This window comes from Polypterus senegalus, chromosome 18, assembly GCF_016835505.1.
Source record: "Polypterus senegalus isolate Bchr_013 chromosome 18, ASM1683550v1, whole genome shotgun sequence".
NCBI classification, from domain to species: Eukaryota; Metazoa; Chordata; class Cladistia; order Polypteriformes; family Polypteridae; genus Polypterus; species Polypterus senegalus.
In genome coordinates, this window is record NC_053171.1 from 48,154,790 (window position 1) to 48,172,754 (window position 17,965).

A 17,965-nucleotide genomic window follows, 5' to 3' on the forward strand; every position below is an offset into this window, starting at 1 on the left:
CAGATGCTTTCTGGAAGGAAGTTAAAATCTTATTTTTATTATAGAAACAATCATATTGGCGGCACATACTGTATATATTTTTTGCTTTTAATGCAGTTATTTCTATATTGTGTGCCTTGTTTGGCAGTTACAGGGCTGCATCTGGCCAAGTTGATTCATGTTTACCTCTTTTGTTAAGACTTCTAATGAGTGGGTCCTGTTATCTCCTATAAGGCACAATTTTCTTAATATTTCTAGCAAAAACTTGAAAATCCTGACTGCACAGTTTTACATTTAACAAAGTAAATTATACAGAAGAGGTCGACTGAGCTCAGTTGATTTGTGTCCACCGACCTCCAAAATTGATAGGTCTTCTGGTTGTCTTCTTGGTGACAGGTGATATCTATTTGCTTCGACTTTATAAAAATCGCTCTAGGTGCCTCAAGAGCTTAAGATTATGGGAAAAGCTTTTTGATAAAAAATATAAATATATTACTGTAATTTTAAAAAAATGTTTAAAACAAACCAACATCAATATCTCTGTGTATTCACTTGCATCACCACATATGTGTTTACATTGCTATGTTCCTCTGTTCTTGTGAAATAAAATATTTCTTTTAACACAGAATTTATAATTTTCTGTTGTAGAGCAAGATCGAATCCCTGTGATGCGGGGACAGTGGTTCATTGATGGCACCTGGCTGCCACTGGAGGAAGATGAGAGTGACCTCATAGAGCTGGAGCATTTGAGACGCTTCCGAGGGCATCAAGTACAGGACAGCTTTGATACAGACATAGTGGCAAAGCCTGTGGACAGTAAGGATGGTAAGTGTAAAGTGTAGTCACTTTAATAGCCATTAAATGATCAAGGTATTGGTAAACGTTATTATCCAAAAGTGATCATTCAGATGATTGTATATGCTACAATTTAATAATGAGACAAAGGAAAGCAAAAGCATGCGGTAAGATAACAGGAAGCTGCTATATAATTTTTTCTGAGCTGCTCTTTTCCGTTGGGCAGGATAAAACGCTAAAGATTACAGATAATTTCTTATGCCATGATGAAGAGATGTTTCAGCATTGTAGAATTTTATTACTTGTCAAAGTACTGGAATTGACTTGATAGTGCAAAGAATGAGAACTATCATTTACCTTTTGGGGCATGGTCTGCATATAGTTCTTCCAAAGGTAATTGATCAGTGTGAATCACTATTCTTGCTATTTTAGTAATACTGTACATTGAAGTTTAGTTTTCTCTTCAGCTTGTATGTTTTAAGGGAGGTCATCCCAGAGGACAGAACAGAACAGAACACTCTGCCTTAAAGCTACATTGCACATACTTCACTGAAGATTCAGTTTACATAAGAATATCCTATGTTGAAATTTCTTAACTGTACCTGGGGAACTATATTACAATTTCTGTTAACCCATAACCTGGATTCTTAAATATTTATCAGATAAATTGTGTTCAACCATTTCTCCATTTGCTTGAGAATTCTGTTTCATTGTTTGTTTGTTTCATTGTTTCAATTATCAGTGTATCATTAAATTAAATTTTGACATCTAACTTTTAAAGCATTTCTTGATTGAAGTGTCAGATTATATACAAATACATACACCCATCTCTAGTTTAGTATCATCAGCATATTGAAAAATTTCCAAATCAATGATTACCTCCAACAGTATTTATATGTAAAATGTACCATATTGGAAAGAGAATTCATTCTTGTGAGTAAGTTTGAAAGTTTAGAGTTCAGTCTTACTATTTATTCGTTCATAAGAAAATTATATAACCCTGTGATGAGTGGACCATGGTTCATGGTGACTTATTAAATAAATAATCGCGCCCCCATAAAGGTGTAGGACACCAATCAGGTGAGGGTGTGTGTGAGTGCATTTTGATCCTCGGTTAATTGAGGTCACGCCACACACACATGCAGAGGAGGGCAGATCAGTCAGGCACCTCAGTGGGGCCTTGGAGAGAATGGCTCCTCATACCTGCACCGAATCAGGCAGCAGAGTTAAAAGGAACCTGCACAGGACGAAAGGGGAAACAAAATGAAAGGAGAGCTTAGAGAGAGCAGAAGTGGAAGAAAGAGAAGGACAGGAGCAAGCGATAGTCAGTGCGATGAAAAGGAAGCAGGTGGACAGGAATGGAGCCCCAGGGAAAGGAGCGTGTGGCCGGTGCTCGAGGTGGCTGAGGGTTACTCCTTTTGAGCATGGGAGCAGGATCAACGCACTACTCTTTGTCTTGTGAATGCTACAGTTTATTTGAGCCCTTATGGTAAGATTTCTGTCAAGATTTAGACAAGTTGTTATTTTATACCAACGATATTTCCAGCTCTTACAATGGTGCTCTTGACAATTTCAAACAAGTGTGTTATTTTGGTACTATTTTACTTTTTCACATGAAAAATTCACACACAATTATCACTATAAACAGGAGTGTCTCCTTACCGTAAAATAGTTTCAAGACTGTATAAAAAAATATGTTCTTTTCAATTTCCTTTTGTCGTTCCTAACATATCTCAGAAATATGGAAGTCATGTTTTCTGAAATTAAAACCTTTAACATATATGGACCGATGCCTACTGACTGCATTTTAAATCACAAGACATGCAGTATTTTGTCATTTGTTTTCTGTGCCAAAGTTATGTATGTCATTATTTGTGGATGACATAACTTGTACTTGAAAAATATTGCACTTACCCTTTAAACCAAATAAGTCATGGAGACCATATTACAGTCAACAAGAGAGGCAGGTGTATGGTGGAGTGCAGCCACTTAGGTTCACTCTTATGGAGTCATTTAAATGTTCATCTGTCAGTCTTGTTCTGAACTTTGATTTCATGACTCAGAAAAGGCAGACTCACAGAGACCCAAACAAAGCAGACATTTTCAGAGCTGCTTGGTGAAGATTCTTATAGTTATCTGGCTCTACTAAGCTCCAGAAATGCTGAGAATGCTGTTGAGACTTTAACTGCACATTATTTTGAAGGTTTACTAATGTCTAATATATAAAATCCAATGTCTCTCTGTCTGTATGTCTGTCCGCTTTTCACGAGAGAACTACTTAACGGATTTAGATCGGGTTTTATTCTATAATTTGCTTGAACATTTTGCGGTACTGATTTATTTGTGCAAATCCGACAAACACGCAGCGGGGTGAGGGGAGGAGCCGTCCTCGCCAGCTTCGGGGTGTGTACCTTAACTCCGCTTAGCTAGCAAATGAGAGAACAATTGAATTCAACTTTGTTTGAAATTTAAAATAAAGTGTTACTTAGGTCTTGATGAGTTTCAGTCCGGATATTCTCTTTAAGTGTATGCTACATTGAAAAGATAGATTTCAATTCAGATTGTGGATCGTAATTTTGTGTTAAAAGGATCGTGATATGATTTTTTAGAAAGATCACCCACTACTAATTTGACTAATCAAGTTTTCAAATTTATGTAGTATTCATTAACCCTTTGGCGAGCTACTTGGAAAGGGGTTGTGAGCTACCAGTAGCTTGCGAGCAACGTGTTGGAGACCCCGCCATATTATATGTACTACTAAGTAATCTATGGGAAGATTCACCAGAAAATTACTGTCTACAGGGTTAAGTAATGCACTTTGATATGTGACTCCAAGACAAACATTTCAGCATAAGAGAAAATTGTTTATGCTTCAGGTGCAAGAGTTTAGAAAATCATAGCTTTCCACCAAACTTAATTATTCTGAGGTCATCATTCAGTTATATGAAGTTATGGATTACATTATGTACATCAGTATACACATTTGTAAAGTTTTCAATTGGAAGATTTGGAGGAAAATGGTAGCAATTTATCATCTCTTATTGTGTACGGTAGTTTACTTTTAGAAGAGGTTGACAGTTGAACACTAGAAGCTTTATTTTCTGGCCTGTAATTAGGATATAGTGGGTTGGAAGATGAATGGATGGAGTGCATTATAAATAGGGGTCCATATTATGAGACAATCAACTGGTATACATGTGGTTATGCTGGAGAGTTAATACTATGCCTTCAGTTTAATTATTATTAATTCCATAGTTTACATGAGTGCTTGTTTGGGTAATTGAAAGATAAAATTGGGTACCAAACTGAGCAAAGGCAGCCATAGCTTTCTTAAGAGAAATTCTTATTAAAGGTAAACATCTTTGAAATTATTGTATTACTGTTTAATGCAAGTCTGGGCACCCTTGCTTAAAATGTCTGTTACTGTGAATAGTTAAGTGAGCAGAAGATAATGAACTGATCACCAAAAGGCATAAAGTTAAAGATGACACATTTCAGCATTTTATGCAAGATTATTTTATACCGTTGTACAGTGATAAAAGGAAAGGAGCACCATGTAAGAATTTGGGCACCCCAATATATGTGAGGTCTCGGATAACTTTTCCCAAGGTAGTCTCAGACCTTTATTAGCTAGTTAGGGCTATAGCTTGTTCACAGCCATTGTTAGGAAACCCTTGGTGATGCAAATTGCAAAGCTGTATAAATTCTCTCACTCCACAAACGTTGTCCCAAAAATCAGCAGCCATGGGCTCCTCTAAGTAGCTGCCTAGCACTCTAAAAAATAAAATAATTGATACTTACAAAGCAGGAGGAGGCTACAAAAAGACAGTAAAGCTTTTTCAGGTAGCTGTTTCCTCAATTCATAATGTTATTAAGAATGGCAGTTAATAGGAATGGTAGAGGTCAAGTTGAGGTCTGGAAGACCAAGAAAACTTTCTGAAATAACCGATCATTGAATTGCTAGAAGGGCAAACAAAAACTTTCACTTGACTGCAAAAGACATTCAGGAAGATTTAGCAGACTCTGGAGTGGTGGTGCACTGTTCTACTACAGTGCTGCAACACCTTAACAAATATGACCTTCATGGTAAAGTCAGCAGAAGAAAACCTTTCTTGCTTCTTAGACACAAAATTCGGCAGCAGAAGTTTGCAAATGAACATCTAAACAAGCCCGATACATTTTGGAACTTACAGAACTGGAAGACTCTTAGCTGGCTACAGAAAATGTTTATAAACTGTGATACTTGCCAAAGGGGGGTTTTACTAAGTGCTGACCATGTTGGGTGCCCAAACTTTTGCTTCAGGCCCTTTTCATGTTTTTTGGTATTTTGTACCTGTGAATTATGGAAATAAAAATGTAACCTTTCTTAAAATATTAAAGATATGGATCCTCTTTAATTTTATGCCTTTTGATAATCAGTTCATTTTCTGCTCACTTAACTATTCACAGTAACTGACATTTTAAGAAACGGTGCCCATCCAAACTCTGACATACCACTGTAATAACTGCTTTTCTAAAATCCATCTTTACGTCAGTGAAGAGTAACAATCCCAATCGGTATTGATTCTTACTCAGTTTTGTTATATTGTGTATCCATTCAAATGATAAGGCTGCAGCTGTTCATTAAAAGTTTTATTCTTATTTTTGTATTTTATTGTATTGATATTCTGAGGGGTGCCTTATCTACTGTTGGTGGATGTCCCAATAGAAAAGGCACAGTGTCAGTCATCCACACCCAATACTACCACACCTCCGGTCCTCACCATGATACTGACTGTAGTTATCTACTCATCAAAGGCAGGATTGCATTTGTAGGATTCATTATTTTTAGTGAATTTCTTTAGAAAATTATTTTGTGAGTGTTTGAGTGTTGCATAAAAATAAAATGTATTGTCTTCTTGCACATTCTCATTATTGTAAAATGTACTTTTACTTTTGGTACTTGTGTTCTTTTGAAAGCAGACTCCTTTTTTTTTTTTTTTTTACTTCTACTCAAGTATTTTTTAAAAGAAACACTTCATACATCAGTAACAGTAACATTTTTTTCAAAGTGCTTTGACTTTTACTCAAGTACCATTTCTGAGAACATTTTCCAACTCTGTTGAGGACTATATTGTAGGCGTATTATTAACATGAATAAATATTTTTCATCTGTATTTACTTTAGGTCAGTATGAAAAAGTAATGCGATTTCATGAGTCGAAGGGGAGTGCCCTGACAGCATGTTCTCACTTGGGGCTAGACTTCATTTTCTAGTTACTCTTTGCTTTGTCAGAGAAAGAGAAATGTATGTGGATAAGAAGGGACAGAGTCTCTTATGGCTTTCACCACTCACTAGGATCTAACTGTTCTTTAAGTGACAAATATGCAAAACACTGTACTCTGCTTTTGATATTCATAAAAGCAGGGAATCACTCCTAAAATTACTTAAAAAATGCAAAACAGAGAGCAACAATAAAGGTTTAGAAAAACTGGATGGAGAGGCAGTCAATTAGTATTTTATTTGTTCCAAGCAGAAATTAACTAGGTTAGTTATTTGGTTTGTTAGTATACTCTGTATAGCTTTCGGTCAATGGGGTAGGCAAAATTTACTTGACAAGATGTTGATAAAAATAAAGAAAACGAGATTTAAGTGTGTGATTTTGATGTTGATTTTTGCAGTATTATGCATATTACACTTTCCTTTTTGTTTTGTTGAGTTTACCTACACATTTTTTTTTTCTGTGATGTTTTGCCACAAGTACTTCTGAATCTGTAATGTAACCACTGGTTTAAGAATTTTGTTCCTCTTTAGCTTATTTTTATATTTTTTTTTTATCATGTAATTTGTATAGTGTAATATGTGTGTTTCAATGCTCGTGTAATATTTGCCTTCATCTTAAGTTTTACTACAGGGTTACCAAAATGAAGTACCACATATCACAAGGTCATTGCACGAGGTAGAGGCAGCCGAGTGGGTTGTGGTGGGGGTCCTTTAATAGGCGATCCCTTGTTGTTTTCAGTCGGCAACATGCCTTGGTCTGGTGTGCACCGTGCTTTTGCTGTTGAAACGTTCTTCAAAAACAATGAATCCATCATGCCATGCAACGCGCCTTCCAAACACACTTCAGCATTCCTCCTAAAGGTGACGTCCCAAATCAGAAAACAATTCTTGAATGGGTGGCTAAATTTAGACAGACGAGTACAACATTGAACAGAAAATCTCCAGGCCGTCCTCGGACTGCATGAACGCCTGAAAACATCCAAGCTGTAAGGGAATCAATTTTGCAGTCTCTTAGATGTACAGTGCACAAACATGCTTCTTCCTTAGGCATTTCCAGCATGACTTTGAAGAGGATTTTCAATGAGGATCTTAATTTCCATCCATACAAAATGATGGTAGTGCAGGAGCTCACTGAGAGAAACTGGGAGAGCAGTAGAGAGTTGTGCACAAACATTCTGCAAACCGTTCATAAAGATGCCGTCGTCATGTGCAGCAACAAGACACATTTCCATTTGAATGGTTTCGTAAATAAGCAAAACTTTCGCTCTTGGGCTGAAACAGTCCTCTTGAACTTCATGAAAGTCCCCTGCACAGTGAGCGTGTTACAGTTTGGTGCGCCATTGCAGAATTTGGCATTGTAGGCCCTTACTTTTTTGAGGAGGGATGAGCAACGGTCACCATCACTTCAAAATGTTACATTGAAATGCTAGAGAACTTTTTACGGCCCCAACTGGTAGAAAAGAATGTGGTGGATGCCTGGTTTCAATAGGATGGAGCAACAGCTCACACGTCGTGGAGATCCATGCAAGTTTTGCAGGAGATGTTTCCGGGGAAGCTGAACTCCCTGCATAGCGATGTCAGGTGGACTTCACATTTGCCTGATCTCGCTCCATGCAATTTCTACTTGTGGGTCAATCTCAAGTCGAAGGTATACTCACACCGACCAGAAAACCTTGAAGCCCTCAAGAACGATGTTCGCCAGTTTCTCTGTAAATCCTTATCACATGTTCCTTGTACTGTCCTGGTCAGCTTATCATTTCTTCAACGTGATGTTACTGCATTAGTCTTCCTCCATATCCTGTCAACCCCTGTATAATAGCTAATGGAATGTCCATGGCTTATTTTGGCAGTTTACAGTGCAGTGTAGCCACTGTGATCTGCAGGTTCTTCCTGGTCATGGTCAACCTCTGTATTCATATATGGACTTTTATTAGGGCTTCCTCACTTCACAACTAATTGTTATACATGTATGCAGCATATGACTCTCGGGCCAGACACTGTTATTTGTTCTTCAGATTTAAACAGTATATCCCCCATGGAGAGCTGTTAAGATAGCCTGTTAATCACAGTCACTAAGGGAGTAATTATCATGAATGAGAAGTGTGCCATGACACTACACCCAGATATTACCGTTTTTCAGAGTGAACCAATATTCTGTAGCCTGCACGGGTGGCCAACCATATGGAGAATACTTTCACAGAATGAACACATTTGTGTTAATGTACTCTGATCAGAAATTTCATTATAATTATTCTGTTCACTTGAAATACACTATTGTGAAAGGGTCCAGTGAATGATGAATTTGTGTTTCTTTACTCTCCCTGCCCAGCCTAAACCTTTTTAAGTTTGTGGTCCTCCTCTGCCTTTTCTCTTTTGAATAAGGTAACAGAGAGCATAAATTTACATTCTGTTTAAAGCCTTACAAATCCCAATTATACAGGTGCCGGTCATAAAATTAGAATATCATGACAAAGTTGATTTATTTCAGTAATTCCATTCAAAAAGTGAAACTTGTATATTAGATTCAATCATTACACACAGACTGATGTATTTCAAATGTTTATTTCTTTTAATTTTGATGATTATAACTGACAACTAATGAAAGTCCCAAATTCAGTATCTCGGAAAATTAGAATATCAATTTAGACCAATGAATAAAAAGGATTTTTAGAAATGTTGGCCAACTGAAAGGTATGAACATGAAAAGTATAAGAATGTACAGCACTCAATATTTAGTTGGGGCTCCTTTGGCCTGGATTACTGCAGCAATAAGGCGTGGCATGGAGTCGATCAGTCTGTGGCATTGTGAAAAGGTTCAATATTGAAGACACCTGGTGCCACACTCTATAATCAGCTAATTAACTCAAAACACCTGCAAAAGCCTTTAAATGGTCTCTCAGTCTAAGTCTGTAGGCTACACAATCATGGGGAACACTGCTGACTTGACAGTTGTCCAAAAGACAACCATTGACACCTTGCACAAGGAGGGCAAGACACAAAAGGTCATTGCTAAAGAGGCTGGCTGTTCACAGAGCTCTGTGTCCAAGCACATTAATAGAGAGGCGAAGGGAAGGACAAGATGTGGTAGAAAAAAGTGTACAAGCAATAGAGATAACCGCACCCTGGAGAGGATTGTGAAACAAAACCCATTCAAAACTGTGGGGGAGATTCACAAAGAGTGGACTGCAGCTGGAGTCGGTGCTTCAAGAATCACGACGCACAGACGTATGCAAGACATGGGTTTCAGCTGTCGCATTCCCTGTGTCAAGCCACTCTTGAACAAGAGACAGGGTCAGAAGTGTCTCGCCTGGGCTAAACACAAAACTGCTGCTGAGTGGTCCAAAGTTATGTTCTCTGATGAAAGTAAATTTTGCATTTCCTTTGGAAATCAAGGTCCCAGAGTCTGGAGGAAGAGAGGAGAGGCACAGAATTCACGTTGCTTGAGGTCCAGTGTAAAGTTTCCACAGTCAGTGATGGTTTGGGGTGCCATGTCATCTGCTGGTGTTGGTCCATTGTGTTTTCTGAGGTCCAAGGTAAATGCAGCCGTCTACCAGGAAGTTTTAGAGCACTTCATGCTTTCTGCTGCTGACGAACTTTATGGAGATACAGATTTCATTTTCCAACAGGACCTGGCACCTGCACAAAGTGCCAAAACTACCAGTACCTGGTTTAAGGACCATGGTATCCATGTTCTTAATTGGCCAGCAAACTCGCCTGACCTTAACCCCATAGAAAATCTATGGGTATTGTGAAGAGGAAGATGCAATACGCCAGACCCAACAATTCAGAAGAGCTGAAGGCCACTATCAGAGCAACATGGGCTCTCATAACACCTGAGCAGTGCCACAGACTGATCGACTCCATGCCACGCCGCATTGCTGCAGTAATCCAGGCCAAAGGAGCCCCAACTAAATATTGAGTGCTGTACATGCTCATACTTTTCATGTTCATACCTTCAGTTGGCCAACATTTCTAAAAATCCTTTTTATTCATTGGTCTTAATTGATATTCTAATTTTCCAAGATACTGAATTTGGGACTTTCATTAGTTGTCAATTATAATCATCAAAATTAAAAGAAATAAACATTTGAAATACATCAGTCTGTGTGTAATGAATGAATTTAATATACAAGTTTCACTTTTTGACTGGAATTACTGAAATAAATCAACTTTGTCATGATATTCTAATTTTATGACCGGCACCTGTATACAGTTTTGAAGAGGCTGGAATATTGTGTCACATCCTTAAAATAATAAATGGCACACAATATAGCATCCTTTGAACTCTCTTAGTCCAGGTCAGGGGTAACAGGAGCCAGTGTCTACCCTGGCAGAATCCAGTGGAAGCCAAGCAACCAGTCATGAACAGGACCCCAATCTGCCATAGAACTAAATAAATAAATTGTGAAATAAATAAGCACATTTCTTGTTTTGATTTTTGCTATGATCCCACAAGGCTGTGTTTAAAAAATGTAAGGTGTGCTTTAAACCATGTTTGTTATATATGCATTTGATTTGCTTAAGCTGCTCTAAGAAGACAACCTAGAATAAGAATTAAAAATATAATCTAGGCCTACTTTAAAAGTTTTGTATATTATTATTTAGCAGTGGGGAAAAATATTACATTATTTAAAGGACAACATTTTCACACCAACTTGAAAGCATTTCTTGGTCACAGGATGTGGGAGCCAATTCCAGCAGTGCTGGACACACATAACACAGTAAACAACCTGGTCTGGACGCTAGTCCGCACATCTTTGGAAATTGACATAACCACATAGAACCACAAGAACAACAGCCCTAGCCAAGATTGAAACCCAGGATGCTGGGTCCACAAGGTAGCAGCACAAACCACTGCAACAACATTGAAACCTCAATTACAAATGTATCGTTTATGCATATATACATTTACAATCACACATACAACACTTGAGGGGTTTTCTGTCTGTCACTCTTAAACTCACAAACCACTGGGATGTGAAGCTTGATCTTGGTCTCAATCAAGAGCTTATGCCATGATCTGAGTAATGCAAACCATGAATTGGACATGTAAGCTAGCTCAGCTGTGAAATTGAGCTTCTGTTTGACAAGTGGAGAGGCTGCTGTGCTGTATACTGTGACTGACAGAAGAAGCACAGTGGCATGGGCACACTTCATTGCTGTGTGAGACCTTGTGCAGTACGAATGTGGCCAACAGACTACAGGCTGGGTGTTGGGGACCAAACAGGACCAGTAGGAGAGACGATGTAAGAGCCATAGACAAAAATGTTGTAATAAACAATGGTGCAATATATTTACAGGTGCAGGGACAAAAACCGTGTCATGCTGGTTTGTAACGCAGTCCAACAACAATGATACACAAAAAACAGTAAATGAGAAAAATTATCTTTATTTGCAGTAATTACAGTGATAGATGTACGAGGGAACTAAAGTGACCTTACTCTATTAAACATGGTTCAGAAAGTTGATCATTGAAATACAAAAAAAAATCCACAATCCTGAGGTCTAAAAATTAGTAGTAGTATTAAATTTTCACTAGCTATTATTATGATGTATTTAGCTGACACCTTTATAAAAGATGGCTTAGATGAACAGGATTCATTATGTTACAACTGTTTACAGATTTTTTTTTACAGTTGGAGCACAGTAAGTTTATAAGTGACTTGTTCACGTCACACATTATGAAGCAAACTTTAACTTCTGAGCTTTGAGTTTTGTTGATTCATTTTCACTCATTTCCTAAACCACTCTTCCCCATTCTTCTTGGCAGAATTTATAGAGATCCTTTAAGTTGGTGGGATGACACCTGTGGACAGCAGTTTTCAAATAGTGCCATAGATTCTCAATAGGGTTAAGATCAGGGCTTTCAGTTGGCCATTCCAAAACATTCACCTTTCTGTTTTGAGTTATTTCAATGTCACTTTGGTCTTATGCTTAGTGTCATTGTCTTATTGAAAGATGAATCTTCTCCTGAGTCATAGGTTCATAGCAGACTGGAAGAAGTTCTGTGGTATTTGTGTTCATCCATTGCCCCTTCAACTCTGACAAGATTCCCAGTCCCAGCACATGAAAAGCATGATGCTGCTCCCACCATATTTTACCGTAGGTGTGGTGTTTCTTGAGGCACGGGCAGTGTTAGTTTTATTTTACACATACCTCTTTTGAAGTGCTCGATTTTGGTCTCTTCTGACCCTAAAACCTTCTCCCACATCTTAACTGTGTCTTTCTCATGCTTTGTGGCAAATGCCTTATTCACTTTTATGTGGATCTTCTTAAGGAATGGCTTCTTTCTTGCTGCCCACCCATATAGGCTTGTTTTATTGAGAGCTCTTCAAATTTTGGACCCTTGCACCTTCACTCCAATTTCAGGCAAAGAGCATTACAGACTTTTGAGAGTGATGGTTCAATTTTTAGTAGCCAGTAAACGTCTTGCTTTGATGTTTAGTTTTGAGGGACAGCCTATTCTAGTAAGATTTTGGGTGCTGTGGTGAACCTACCATTTTCTGTTGATGGATTCAATAGCGCTTAATGGGACGTTCAAACTCTTCGATATTTTTGTAGCCATTTCTTGCCTTGTGCTTTTCTGTTACGTTGTTTCTCAAATCAGCAGAATTCTCTTTTTTCTTCATTTTGCTGTGATTGTCCGGTAAAGACTATGGCCCTTACAAAGTGAGCATTTTCTACCTAGAGAGGTATAAAGGACTTGCAAGTAGTACCCAGTTATGTTTAATTATGTTCAAATGGCTGTCTCCTTTGTGTTATTTGTGATTAATTTCTCATTTATGTAAACCAGAAGATTCCAAAGCATAGATGTTTAAATACTTGTGCAAACACAAACTTTTGAATCTTTTTTCTTCAGTTAAATATCAGCAGAAAAATGGCTGGACTTTATGTATAATACAGCATAAGAGTTCATATTAAAATATTACTTGGATAAATATGTGTACAAATCTTCTGTCATGCAGAAAATGATGTTGACTTTCAAGGTGGTTAAATACTTTTGCACAGCACTGTATAAAACGTTTTTCTCTAGTGCATGATCCCTTTTTCTTTTCGTGAGGCCCCTTCAGTCTTCAAGTCCAAATGAATGAATGAGTCTAATAACTTAAAAAGCATCATTCTTATCTTTAGTCTGTGTCTGATGTACTGTATGGTCTTTTCTTTATTCTTGACTCTCATACAGCTTTAACATGGTCTTTCCTTGTGCTGAGCTGTTAGTTTTCTCTGCTGCCTGTAATTAATTATTTTGTGGTTTTCTGGTGCTGTTTGGTTTATGATATTGTTGTTCTGCTACAATATTTACTGCAGAATAATGATTGATGAAAAACTTTAGCAGAGTGTTGGTTTTATATATTTTGTTGATATCCTTTTTTTTTTTTTGCAGGACCCAACATATGTGATATACGGGGTGTGATTTATGTACCTCTTATATTTTAATGACTTTTATACTCTAGTTGTGTGTAAGGTTTGTTGAAGTTGGTCACAGGTGATAAGTATGGCTAACATGGTCACCATCAGTACAAAGTGTAGATCTTACTATGTGTGCTTTTGTTGGTCTACCCTGATCCTCTAGGGCTCAACACATACAGTAGCCTCTCCATTGTTTAAAAAAAAATGCCTTCTAATATGAATCTGTGTTCCAGTAATTCCTTGCAAGGGCAGTTTCTTAGCAGATTTCTAAGAGGAGACTTTCGCCCTAGAGGATCAGAGAAGAAATATTTTGTGATTACTGATTAACGACCACTGCCACAGAGCTCACCATCTCTTAATTTGTTAGTTTTTTCTCCTCTCCCCCAATTTTACCTCCCGTTTCTATTCAAATGGAGAGGATATCAGCTGAGAACTGACACTACATGTCACAAGCGAAAGCGTAATCAAGGTACGGTAACCCAACATTTATTTGAAACCACTTTTGCGTAGATGTAGGTGCTTTGTTGTTTCATTTCCCTTTCTTGCTCAGACTGTTGTCTCCAGCTCATTACTTAGATGGGGCACTTTCGGTGTCTGCTTTGTACTGCTTCTAGGCTGACTGCTTTTTTAATTTTCTGCACTCAAAAGTGTTTTACTTGACTAGCAATTCTATTGCTGGGACCTTTTTTGTAGATAATTATTTCTTCAACTTTCAGTCATATACTCAGCAAAAAAAGAAACGTCCTCTGACTTTCAACTGTTTTTACTTTCAGTAAACTTAATGTGTAAATATTTGTATGAACACTAAAAGAGTGAACACCGTAAGACATAAACTAAAAATGTTTCACAATGTGTCCCTGAATGAAGGGAGGCTCAAAATCAAAAGTACCAGTTAGTATCTGGTGTGGCCACCAGCTGCTTGAAGTACTGCAGTGCATCTCCTTCTCATGGACTGGACCAGATTTGTCAGTTCTTGCTGTGAGATGTTACCCCACTCTTCCACCAAGGCACCTGCAAGTTCCTGGACATTTCTGGGGGGAATGGCCCTAGCCCTCACCCTGCGATCCAACAGGTCCCAGACGTGCTCAATTCCTTCAACGATAAACACGAATCCGTCCATCACCCCTGGTGAGATAAAACCGTGACTCATCAGTGAAGAGCACTTTTTGCCACTCCTGTCTGGTCCAGCGAAGGTGGGTTTGTGCCCATAGGCGGCGTTGTTGCTGGTGATGTCTGGTAAGGACCTGCCTTACAACAGGCCTACAAGCCCTCAGTCCAGCCTCTCTCAGCCTATTGCGGACAGTCTGAGCACTGATGGAGGGATTGTGTGTTCCTGGTGTGACTCGAGCAGTTGTTGTGGCCATCCTGTACCTGTCACGCAGGTGTGATATTCGGATGTACCGATCCTGTGCAGGTGTTGTTACACGTGGTCTTCCACTGCGAGGATGATCAGCTGTCCTTCCTGTCTCCCTGTAGCGCTGTCTTAGGCGTCTCACAGTGCGGACATGGCAATTTATTGCCCTAGCCACATCAGCATGCCTCCCTGCAGCATGCCTAATGCACGTTCACGCAGATGAGCAGGGACCCTGGGCATCTTTCTTTGGGTGTTTTTCACAGTGGGTAGACAAGTCTCTTTAGTGTCCTGCGTTTTTAGAACTGTGGCCTTAAATGCCTACTTTCTGTAAGCTGTTAAGGTCTTAACGAGCATTCCACAGGTGCATGTTAATTAATTGATTATGGTTAATTGAACATGCACGGAAAACATTGTTTAAACCCTTTACAATGAAGATCTGTAAAGTTATTTGGATTTTTAAAACATTATTGTTGAAATACACAGTCCTGGAAAAAGGGACGTTTCTTTTTTTGCTGAGTATACATACAGTATATTTGCTAGTATTAAATTAAAAGTGCATATATGAAAACATTATTTCATTTATACACTCAAATTGTTAATTTAACTTTGGCAATTTTGCTGTGTACCTTTAAGTAGAATGTTGTTTCAGAAACAAGACCTAGTATACTGCCAAAGAAAATAAAAAGGACTTTTAAATTAGAACTTTGTGATTAGATACCACTACACAAGGACAGGCTGCACTATGAAATTTATGGTAAAGGTTGTGCTATCTCTGATCCTTATAAATCGGCTGTGCCCTTCTGAATGTGTAAAAGGCTGCCAAGTAGCTGTACTTTATTTTTGTTAGACATTTTAACTTGGACCCCAAACCCCTCACATCTCAAAAAATTCTAGCAGTTACAGTCCCCATAGAAAGTATTCACCCCCTTAGAAGTTTTTACATTTTATTGCTATATAACTTTGAATCACAGTGGATGTAATTTTGCTTTTTGACATTAATTAACGGAAAATGACTCTTCAATACCAAAGTGAAAACAGATCTCTGCAAAGTGGTCTAAATTAATGACAAACATAAAACACAAAATAACAGATTTCATAAGCGTTCACATCCTTGTACTGTATATGAAAACTTGGAATCATCACTGGTGCAGCACATTGGTTTAGAGGTCCCATAATTAATTCAGTGGAAATCATCCGACCATAGTTAAGGGGTCTCAATGAATTGTACTTTAAGTGCAACTTTTGTCAAAGGTTTTTGCGAGTTAGTATGGTGGTCTAACTTCCTCAATGAAGACAAAAGAACACTGCAAGCACTTTTCTGAAAAGGTAATTAAAAAGTGAAGATTGGGAGATAGAGAAAAGAAAATCTCCAAGTAGTCACTGAATATCCCGTGGAGTCCAGTTAAATCAGTCATTAAGAAATCAAAAGAGTATGGCACAGCTCTAAATATGCCTAGAGCAGGCCATCCGCAAAAGCTAGGTGATCTTGCAAGAAGACTAGTGATGGAGACCATCAAGAGACATGTAAGATCTCTGAAAGAGCTGCAAGCTGCTGCTGCTGCTGAGGCTGGAGAGAATATGCAGGAAACAACTGTTGCCCAGGAACTTCACCAGTTATAGATTTATGGGAGAGTAGCAAAGAGAAAGTCATTGATGAAAAAAATGAACATGGAATCTGTACAAGAGTTTGCTATAACTGTGGCATTGGCTAGAAGAAGAATATATGGTCTGTTAAGACCAAAATTAAGCTTTTTGGCAATTAGTCTTAAAACCATGTGTTAACACTGCACATTATTGACAATGCGCCAACACCACCTTGAAGCATGGTCATGGCAGCATCAGGCAGAGGAGATGATTCTCTGCAGTAGGCCCTGGAAGTCTTATGAGGGTAGAGGGGTAGCACAATAGAGGGAAATCCTGGAGGAAAACATGACACAGTCTACATGAAATCTGCACCTTGGATTACTTGTTTTCCAACAAAACATTGACCGTGAGCATAAAGCCAAATGGACACAGGAATAGCATCAAAACAGCAATTTTAATTGCTGGAGAGGCCGGGTCAAAGTGCCTGTCTTAATCCAAAGGAGAATTTGTGGCTGTTTACTCGTGATTTCCATGCAGCCTGACAGAGCTTGAGAGTTTTGTGTAGTGAAATGAGAAAAACATTCAGTTTCTAGATGTGCAAAACTGACAGAGACTTGTGCATAGCCTCAAGGCTGTCATGGCTGCCTAAGGTGTAGCTACTGAGTAATAACTTGGGGGAGTGAATGCTTATGTGAGCAGTTATTTTGTGTTTTATGTTTGGTGTTGGTTTAGATCACTTCACAGAGATCTGCTTTCACTTTGACGTTAGAGAGTCATTTCCTGTTGATCGGTGTCAAAAAAGCAAAATTCAATCCACTGTGATTCAATCTTTTATGAATATAAAATCAGGAAACTTTTTTTGTTATAGGCACAGTATCTGGCCATAATACTGAAAAATATAACTGACTTCAGTATCAGAATATAGAGAAGCTTGGTAAAAGCTGTGTGAGTGGGCATATTCACCAGCTTAATCATTCACATGAGTATTAAATTATTGATGCCCCAGGATGGAAGGTGAGGAAACCTTTCTTTATCTTCACATCCTCTGCTCATAGAGAACAACAGAAATGCTTGATATAATAGTCTATATACTTTGTACAGGGTGGTCCAGATCTAATTATGCAGATCCAGATTGTCTGGATGACTTTGATTTATGCGGGGACGATTCCAGTTCGGCACGAAGACAATTCTTCATGTCGTCAATTCGCACACTTCTCGATGATCCAGGATTTTTCGGGTGATTTTCTATGTAATAAATTTAATAAGTTATAGCGTAATGAAAATTGCATAATTAGATCTGGACCACCCTATAGGGTAAAATGTGGAATTGCAGAATTTGCTGATAATTTACTATTACTGTTCTGTGCAAGAGCAAAATTAAAACTAATCCATAATCAAGAAAAACAGAACAGAGCAAACCCATTTTTCTGAGAATTAGGATTTTTCCCTTAAGAATCTTACTTTTCCATTGGCTTGTACTTAGGTCACATGTTTACAAAGTTTAAGTAGCACAGAGCTTTCCTCATTTAGTAAAAACAGAGCAGTAAAAGCCGAGAGTGGTTTATGTTTTTATATTCTCAA

The 17,965-nt window shown here is 38.2% G+C and overlaps 1 protein-coding gene across 4 annotated transcripts in view; it reads left to right on the forward strand.

Annotated features, from left to right (window-relative positions):
* LOC120518538 (phospholipase DDHD1-like) overlaps window positions 1-17,965 on the forward strand; it is a 148,375-nt gene that overhangs the window by 42,783 nt on the left and 87,627 nt on the right. For all 4 annotated transcript variants that reach the window (XR_005631252.1, XM_039741383.1, XM_039741382.1 and 1 more), the window contains exon 2: window positions 628-804. Coding sequence is in view for 3 of the 4 variants with exons in the window: in XM_039741383.1 (XP_039597317.1) it covers window positions 628-804 (177 nt within the window). In the remaining variant the exon portion in view is untranslated. The remainder of the gene's footprint in view (window positions 1-627; window positions 805-17,965) is intronic.